The 9,151-nt window shown below is 46.5% G+C and overlaps 2 protein-coding genes across 2 annotated transcripts; one reads left to right on the top strand and one right to left on the bottom strand.

Annotated features, from left to right (window-relative positions):
* Positions 1-5,164, top strand: LOC103361880 (stathmin-4-like). Its single transcript, XM_008288092.1, has 6 exons — positions 1-48; positions 132-227; positions 1,436-1,647; positions 1,732-1,896; positions 1,988-2,005; positions 3,070-5,164. Exons 1-6 carry the CDS (start codon positions 36-38, stop codon positions 3,076-3,078), a joined length of 513 nt encoding a protein of 170 aa, XP_008286314.1. The 5' UTR covers positions 1-35; the 3' UTR covers positions 3,079-5,164.
* A 1-nt stretch (position 5,165) lies between these two features.
* il17a/f1 (interleukin 17a/f1) lies at positions 5,166-7,348 on the bottom strand. Its single transcript, XM_008288091.1, has 3 exons — positions 7,174-7,348; positions 6,044-6,243; positions 5,166-5,950 (listed from the first exon to the last, which is right to left on the bottom strand). The coding sequence occupies exons 1-3, from the start codon at positions 7,204-7,206 to the stop codon at positions 5,704-5,706; spliced, it is 480 nt and encodes a 159-aa protein (XP_008286313.1). The 5' UTR covers positions 7,207-7,348; the 3' UTR covers positions 5,166-5,703.
* Between the last annotated feature and the right edge of the window lie 1,803 nt (positions 7,349-9,151).

Here is a 9,151-nt window from a genome sequence, read left to right as displayed (position 1 = left end):
TCTACCTCACCACAGTGTCTTGGAGCAGCAGCACGATGACTCTGGCAGGTAAAGCTCCACCGTTTGCTGCTCGCTGACTCTGTTCTGCTTCCTGCAGCGTCTCCTCATGTGTTTCTCTCTGCGTGTTGCAGCGTACAGAGAGAAGATGCGGGAGCTCCCCCTGGTGTCCCTGTTCTGCTCCTGCATCCTCCCCGAACCCCGAGAGCCTCCGGCCGACAAGAAGGAAGGTCAGAGACTCGCTGATACCCGTCAGGTGGAGATAGAGCAGAGGCAGGACTTACTGTCAAATCCCTCCAGACAGAGCTGAGATCAAACATGTTCTTGAGCACTCTGCTGCGAGTTAGAGTCCGTCCCAGCATGCACCGGGTCAGAACACGATGGCCAGGAAGCCCGATGGGTCAGAAAACACACAAAACGACCTCAAAGAGACACAAAGCTGCTGATATGAGAGAAAGACACAAAACAGCCAGAAAGTGACTCTAAAGAGACACAACGATGTTTATTTATTTATTTATTTATTCATTTATTTACATTTTTATTTCGTTCATTGAGTTAAAACAAAACAATGAGACAGAGGAACGGTCTGATGGTGTCTGAGCTGTTTAAAGCAACTTTTGGACCAATTTCATGTCATCGGCCTCCTTTACCCAAAAAACACATTCAGTTACAAAAAGCATCAACAACACAACAAACACCAAAACAGTCACAACAAAAACAACAACAACATGAAACTTCACATCTGTGCCAACAAGATACTGAACAAGTCCACTGAGAACCAAACCAGAACAAGTCCAGTCCAGACTCTTCATTCAGACTGAGACTAATCTGAAAAACACACCTACAGGACGAGTCCGAGTCCAAACCCATCACGGCGAGTCCGAGTTGTGACCTGATGACTTCCTGTCTCTCCAGTCAGACGTAGTGAAGAGATCTCCTCCTTCAATTGTTCTGTCAAATGTAAACGTTGATTCTTTGGTTTCTTTGCTCAGATTGTTCCACAAACTGGATCCTTTCACAGAAACACAGGTTCTGTTCTGAATCCGGGTTTGTTCAGATCTCAGCTCCGTTTAAATCAGACTTACTTTCTCTCTTTCTAAATCTTTTCTGGATGTTTGTTGCTCAGGTTTCTTTATGTGTTTGTAAAACACTGCAGTCGACTGATTCAAGAGATTTTAACAATTTTAACTAAAATGACTTCAAGCAAAAAAACAAAGAGACAAAAAACAAAGCAGAGAAACATGAAGCTCCACCAGTAGACACAGAAGTCCAACCGAGAGCGAAGCAACCTGACGAAGGGACGGAAACAAACAGATTGTTTGTCGTCTCTTCGGTCCGGTTGTTCTGTCTCCTGTCGGGCTCCTTGAACCGTCACAGAACTCAAACTGAACCTGAACATGATCCAAACATCAGCTCACGTCTCGGTCTTGTTCTGCAGCCGCCGGCGTGGTCGACCTGAACCTCTGCAACATCCGGGACATGGAGGTGATCGAGCTGAGCAAGCGGGCCAGCGGCCAGGCCTTCGAGGTCATCCTGAAGCCGCCCACATTCGACGGCGGCCCCGAGCTGAGGGCCACGACGCCGCCTCGCCAGAAGCCCTCGCTGGAGGAGATCCAGAAGAAGCTGGACGCCGCTCAGGAGAGGAGGAAGGTAAGAAGTCCGCTTCTGTTTTCTGAAATCTGACACAAACCGACTGGGCTTGGTAGAACTAAGGCGTCCTCCGGCTCCCCCTAGTGCCAGGAGGCGGAGCTGCTGAAGCACCTGGCCGAGCGGCGGGAACACGAGCGCGAAGTCGCTCAGAAAGCTTTGACCAAAGAGCGCCAGGAGCATCGCGCCGACGCCGACAAGGAGCAGCGGCTGATGCACCTGAACGCCTCGCAGGAGAAGCTGCAGGAGGAGGTGAGGACCAGAACCTTGTCCACCGAAAACACATTCAGGTTCTGATTCAGGACACGAGTCGCTGACGCAGGTCTGTGTTTGTGTGTTTCAGGAGAAGCACAGCGTGGAGGTGAGGACCTGCAGCGACTCGGCCACGCAAACACTCGGCACCAAAAAGAGCAGCTTTAGCTGTTATGTTGGGGACGAGTCAGACCTCCTCAGAAAACAGATGATGTCATTCTTGTCTGTGAGTTTAGTGTGGAGGTGATTAGCCTAGCTTAGCATAAATGCTAAAGCAGAGGTACAAGCTAGCCTAGCAAAAGTTCACAGGTGTTTTAATGGGAACTGTTTTTTGACTTTGCACAGACAGGCTGAAAATCAAACACAACGAGTCCAAGTAGAAATACTAAATGAGACGAGTCCAAGTCAGAAAAACCTAAAAGACTGAGATGGACTAGAAATAAAACACCTTCGAGATCAAGACAAGTTAAAATATGCACAGTGAAGGTTAGAGGTTAGTGTTTGACTTGAAACCAGACGACTGGTAAAGAGGAGCTCAGTGCTCGAGTCAAAACACCAAGACGAGTCCAGGTCAGAGCAGCGACTAGGCCGAGACTAACCTGAATAGAAATACATCAAGTCTGGGCTGAGTTCAAGTCTAAACACCCAAAAGATTCAGAGTCCAGGTTAAACCGAGTCAAAAGCGCCTGTGAGACGAGTCAGAGCACCAAAAAGATGCTGAGCAAGTCTGTTTGAAAGTTAATCAAAACAAGTCAAACATGAGACGAGTCCGAGTCAGAAAAACACGACAAAACCGAGAAGAGCTCAAAATTGATCATCTGTGGAATCAAGAAAGGTTCGAGTTAAAACCTCCACAAGACAAGTCCCAGTCCAAACACCAGACCCTGGACTAGTCCAGGTCAAAACTGTGTCTGAAACAAGTCGGGGGAGGAGAACGTGTAAAACGGAGACAAGTCCGAGTTTAAACATCCATAAGAGTGTAGTCAGTGTAGTTTAGAAGGTTGCTGCTGAGACCAGAAGACTGTTAGTGTTCGAGTCAAAACACCTGTTAGATGAGTTCCAGTCAGAGTCAGTTGACACCTTGTCTCCATCTAAGCCTCCTTTAACTTGTGCTATGCTAACCTGTCCTGCGCTAACCTGAGCTAACGTTAGCCTCCTGCTCTCTGCCTGCAGGTGTCTTGATGGCCTGATCACAACACAAGCTGAACCCTATTTGGAAGCCATTTTGGAGGCTGGTTGATGTGCCGTGAACCCGGCGCTGCTCCGACTGGGAGACAGGAAGTGACTCTGAAAAGAGAAGAAGAAGAAGAAGAGGAGGACTGAGGGCGAATCCGAGCGCTCCACCTCCTCGGTTCAACCTGGACTCTTTATACCAAGACGAACTCTTTATATCGAGGACGCTGCAGACTCAGTCGTCATCAGATGGGGTGTTACTGTGCTTTGTTGCCATGCCGACAGTGCCAACGCATCCGTGTGTGTGTGATTGTGTTTATCAACCAAACCGAACCGCAACTGGACCCACAACTCAAAGGAAGCCTGCAAATAAACCGAGTCCAGACAAACAGCCGACAGACAGCAGGTTGGACTGTCTCGACTCGCCAGGACAGACGGACTCGGTGGCGACTCGGTGACCTGGATTTACAGTTAATCACTCTTTGAATCATTACACGAACATGCAGCTCTTTAGAGACATCTAGTGGCAGCTGTAGGCGCAGCACAAACAGCAAATGGGACCGAAGTCGAGTTCAAGACGAGTCCGAGTTGAGATCAAGTCAAGACCAAAAGCAGGCGACAAACAAATGAACTTGTGTTTTAGGCGAGTTAGTGTCTGAGACTGAGACAAGTCGAGTTAAAGTCAGAGTCAAGTTAGAGTCAAAACACCAACCAGACGAGTCCGAGTTAGAGCTCCATCAGGATACTGAACAAGTCCACTGAGAACACCAAACCAGAACAAGTCCAGTCCAAACTCTTCATTCAGACTGAGACTAATCTGAAAAACACACCTATAAGACGAGTCAGAGACAGGGTCGAGTCCGAGTCAAAACACCATCAAGATGAGTCCTAGTTAGAACTCCATGTAGTAGAACACATATACCGACCCGACACAAGTCCAAGTCAGAGCATCAGCAAGACAGAGGAAATGAAGAGGGCAGGAATCTGAGTCAGAACACCTCAGAGACCCAATAAACCAAACAAGTCCGGCTCGAAATACTCATAAGACAGTCAGAGAACTAAAAACAGTCAAAACAAGACCAAGATAAATCTGAATAAAAACACCATGAGACTAGTCCAAAATAGAGACCATGTCGAGTTAGAGTCAAAACACCTTTAAGACCCAACAGACACCAAACCAGAACAGGTCGGGTCCAGCTTAGATCCGGGTCAGAGAACCAAGAAGACCCAAATGAGTCTAAACACAAAGAACTTCAACAAGTCTGGATGAAAATATAGACGATACCGAAATGAGTTAAAACTGAAACACTCGTCAAAGTCAAAACCCCAACCAGAACTCGGACTCGGAAGTCTCTGATGAAGATCTCACCATGAGGTCCGGATAAAAACACACACAAGTCCGAGTCAAAACACAGAAACCGAGTGCTGGGTTAAACAAAGACCAGTTCAAATGAAAACTTTTAGGATGCCTGGTAGTTCAGCAGGTTGGGCGGGCGACCCACTATCAGGGGCTGTAGACCCCGACGCAGAGTCGTGGGTTCGAGTCCGGCCATGACCATTTAGTGCAGGTCCTTCCCCCAGACTTCTCCCCATAGCTCCTGTCTCTCGCTCCACTTTAAACTATAACAAAGGCTAAAAAGCCCAAACAAAAAACTAAAACTTTTAAATGAGACCCTGTAAACGTCCAAAACAATCAAACTGAGACGATTAAAACACAGAAAACATCAATGCGAGTCACACAAACAACACTCTGCAGCCCAGCGCTCATGTTTCTGTGTTTGTCTCCCGACTGTCAACGGTGTGCTAACTTTAGCGCTAATGCTAGCATTTGAATTCTGTATCTCCTTTATGTGTGACCTGGTTGAGGCTCGACGGCGCACGTTTGTTAGTTAACGACTCATTCGCTGTGCTAACAAACAGCTAGCCTACTAGCTAGCTAGCTCCTGAGGCTAGCATTAGCCTGCAGATATGAATGAATGAGTGTGTGTTCGGTGATTACAGCTGCACTGTACAGGCTCCGGATGTGACGATGACGACGACAATGTACAGAAATCACATTATATTTTAAATCCAACAATAAAACAACAACACTTTACTGCTTTGTCATGTGCTTTTTCTTTATTGTTGAGTCAATATAAATACATTAAAATAACATCACCAATAAATACCTGCTGGAGATCATAAATCCCTTCAATAAATAACCGTAAACCATAAATAACTTTGTTTGCTTTAACTTCAGCTCCAGGGTGCGTGTAGTCGAGCAGTTTCTGCAGTTAAATGAACTAATAATCATAATAAAACTGAAAAATGTATAGAAATGAAAGGTTCAACAGTGAGCAGCATGTCGGCGACACATCTGGTTTGACAATAATCTGATAATTCAGTAAATGTGGTAATTCTGAGCTCCTCATAACTGAAAATCTGAATTCTGCCTTCGAAGGTTTTTGTATTTGGACTATTTGGCTGTTTTTAGATGTTCTGTGGTGACGACAGGGTTCTGTCTCTTCATTGGTTCGTTTTGACTAAATAATCTGTTGTGATTGGGCTCATCAGGATTAGTTCATTTACTGCAGATTATTTTTCAGGTCTCCATACTGAAGCTAGTTGATGCTAACTATGCTAACCGTTAGCTCGTCATTGCTGCACTATGAAGGCGTGTCGGACGCAGGTGCAGCCCACGGCCACGCGGCGGAACTCCAGCCGGTAGTGGTAGCTAGACTCCGCCCCCGTCGACTTGATGCGGCGCAGCATCATCACCTGGTGCATTATGGGTCGGGACTCCAGCTCGTGGTCCTCCTGGCCGTGAGAGTTCAGGCAGCCCTGCAGCAGGCAGCGGGCCTCGGACAGAACCGGAGGGAACAGGGAGTCGTCGCTGGACACGCTGAGGACGGAGGGAGGCAGACGAGGGTCAAAAACACGTCAGAAACACGCCAAGAACACGCTAACATCAACAACATAGCGGTGTGTCACCCACTTGTACGTCCACGGAGAGATGGAGTCGTTGGCCAGGACCCGGATGTTCCCGCTGACCACCAGGGTGTCGGAGTCCAGCTGCAGGGGGACCGTGTCCAGCGGCGCGCCGTCAGACGACTTCCTGTGTGTCTTTGAGGCCTTCGGCATGGCGCTCACCTCCGGCATCATCATCATCAGCATCATGGCCACGAGGCAGGCGGCCTGAGGGGGCGGAGCCACAACACGGGTCACGAAACCGTAAAACGACCGATAACTTACCGTAAACGTCCTAAAAACCAGCCGTGAAAGTTTATAAAAGACTCTGACAGGAAGGAACAGAAACGACATGAAAACCTCTCCTTAAAATATTACACCGACTGTACATTTTACATTTTATATTTTCTTATGGTTTATCTTTGCCTGTTTATTGGTCTTTATGGTGGTGACTCTGTCTTGTGCTGTAACAACCAAATGTCCCGTTGAAATAAATTAAATCAATGAAAAGATTAAACAATGAAGACGGCAGCAGAACAAAGTCTGAATATTAGTTAAATGGAGGAAAAGTTGTTTATATTTGAGGTTTAAAGAAAAAAGCAGATCATCATGTCCTGAGCTGAGCTTTTGTGGAGGGTTTTGGTTCCGTCCCGGCGCTGCTCACAGGGAGTCCAGAGGCTGCTCTGGATCACTGGGTTCTGTTTGAACCCGTCAGGTCCGTACCTGACCCGGTTCAGTGCTGTGTGATGACCCATGCTGTAAAGTGAGCTGATCATTTTGAACAGGAGCTCAGCAGCAGGTAGGAAGCAGCGCACTGAGCATCAGAGCTTCCACAGTAACAGGACACGTCTGTAAAAGATGTTTTTTCTAACATAATATTTAATAGTATCTGAATTTATATAAAGGACTTTTACACTTCTCCTATCTGTGATTTTTTTTATTCCACCTGTTCAGCAGCATTTTTAGATCAAACCTGACATGAAGCTAAACTCTGTGACAGTAAAACCTGATTAGACACGTTTCAGGAATTCATTACTGATTTGTTCCTAGTTCTTTTTATTTGTTTCACACCCTTCAGCTTCCAAACACATAAACGAGTATTTATCTGTCTTATCTGTGAACCCGACCCGACCCGACGTGGACGTGTTCTGTTCTTACCGTCACGTTGCAGGAGTTTGCTGCTGAAAACATTCTGCTGAACTCGTCTTTTCTCTCCGTTTTGTCCTCGTCGGGTCTTTTTCGGGCGACTTTTGTCGTCTGCTGCAGGTCTTGTGGAGGTTTCCGGTTCTTTCGGGTCCAAGGCTCCCCGGGTTCTGCTGGAGGTTCGGGTCAGGCTGCTGTTTGCGGAGCTGCAGGTGTTTCTCTTCTTCCTCCTCGCTGGTGGTCTGCTGGACTGGGCTGAAGGGCAGGCTTTTATCCCGATCGGCACCAGGCTCGGACCTCCTCCGATGATGTCACACCGTCTCTTACTGCATTTGATCTTGAAACCACAGCGACCAGCAGCATGACGAGGCCGATCGGCGACCCACTTTCACACTCGACACGGAGGTGAAGCCGCCGTGCACACCAACAACCTGCAGCTCGTTTTCTAGGTCAGTCCGTCTTCAGATCTTCAGCAGCAGAACTGATGACTCGGCTTCACGCTGAGCAGCTCTGGCTTCAGTCTGAAGCTTCTGAAACTGAAGCTGAGATTTGTCTCAGACCATCGGAGGCCTCGACCCGCTCTGATTCACCTCAGACGTTATCACCATGTTCAAAATGGTGTTTGTCAAACTTGAGCTCAATACGTGGAAAACTTTTCAGGATCATCATCGACCCACTTTCTGCAGGTTTCTGCTCACATGGAGGCTGTTTGAACATCTGAGGAGCTGTTAGAGATAAAAACCTGAAACCTTCCCTCTGATTTCTCATCGTGTCTGATCCAGAACCTGTCGGACACGTTGGTCCAATAGTCTCTGACTGCGGGTGAGCTGAAACATGGACGCTATAGTTGTATCAGCACAAGGTCTGATCCGAGGAGAGTTCTGGAGTTTTCCATCACGTCCTGTCAATATTCATGTTCTCACAGTTTAATGTGAGCAGAACACGAAGCAGAGTTCAGATCTCATCAAACAGGAGAATCAATTCACATCCGTCCTTCAGCGCACGGATCAATACGACAGTGAGTTTGGATTTCACAGAGAAACGACACCAAACCAGAGGACAGAGGCTCCGTCTGACCCGGTTCACGTCACAAAGTGGTTCTGAAATGATAAATGTGATCTTAGCTACACATGGAGACCATTTCTGACCCCAGAGCTACAAACGTCTTGTCTCAGCTCGTCAACCGATTTCACAAACTCTGAATCGACGACATGATGAGAAGTAAAAACAACATCGTTGTTCAAACTAATTAAAACCAGAACGCTGCTGAGCGGGTCGATGGTCGGGAGTCGGGTGATTTTCCGTCGTGTTCAGTTTAAATCAGAAGCAGCTTTCTTGCTTTAAAGGTCTTTTTAGACAGAATCCTCATTTTCTGAAGTTTCCTCTTTGTGAAGCATCTCCTTCCTCTGAACCTGTTTGTGATATTTCAAACCAGCTCTTGTTTGTCTCCATGTCGGCAGCTTGATGTTCGTCTTGGAGCTCCGTACAGAACTGAACCTGAACCCAAAGCACCGACCCTAAAACCCTAAAACCCACAAAATGCTCCCGTTTCTCTGTGGCTGAATCAAAGCTTCATCTGTTCACCAGAGAGCTGAGCCTCTGATGAACAAACGTTGATGGAAGATGTTCGTCTGTCCGTTTACTTCTGATCCCGTCATAGAGCAGAATCCATCAGAACCATCGGGATGCTGGATCAGTGGCTGTCGTGTCCTTTTGTCCTCGTTTCTGTTATATTTCAGTCATTTTATCCACTTTTATTCATGTGCTTTACATTTATTCTCATGTTCTCTGTTGATCTGTCCTGCAGGAAACACAACCGTAAATTATATTAAAGTAGAATTTATTTGACTTATCATCATGTGTTCTGTCTGATCTCATCATGTTGCACAATATCTCATTAAATTAAATTAAATTAAATTAAATTAAATTAAATTAAATTAAATTAAATTAAATTAAATTAAACTAAATTAAATTAAATTAAATTAAATTAAAT

Source organism: Stegastes partitus, unplaced genomic scaffold (genome assembly GCF_000690725.1).
Source record: "Stegastes partitus isolate 25-593 unplaced genomic scaffold, Stegastes_partitus-1.0.2 Scaffold540, whole genome shotgun sequence".
NCBI lineage: Eukaryota > Metazoa > Chordata > Actinopteri > Pomacentridae > Stegastes > Stegastes partitus.
Note: the sequence above shows the minus strand (reverse complement) of the source record. Positions and strands in the feature narration are given on the sequence as shown.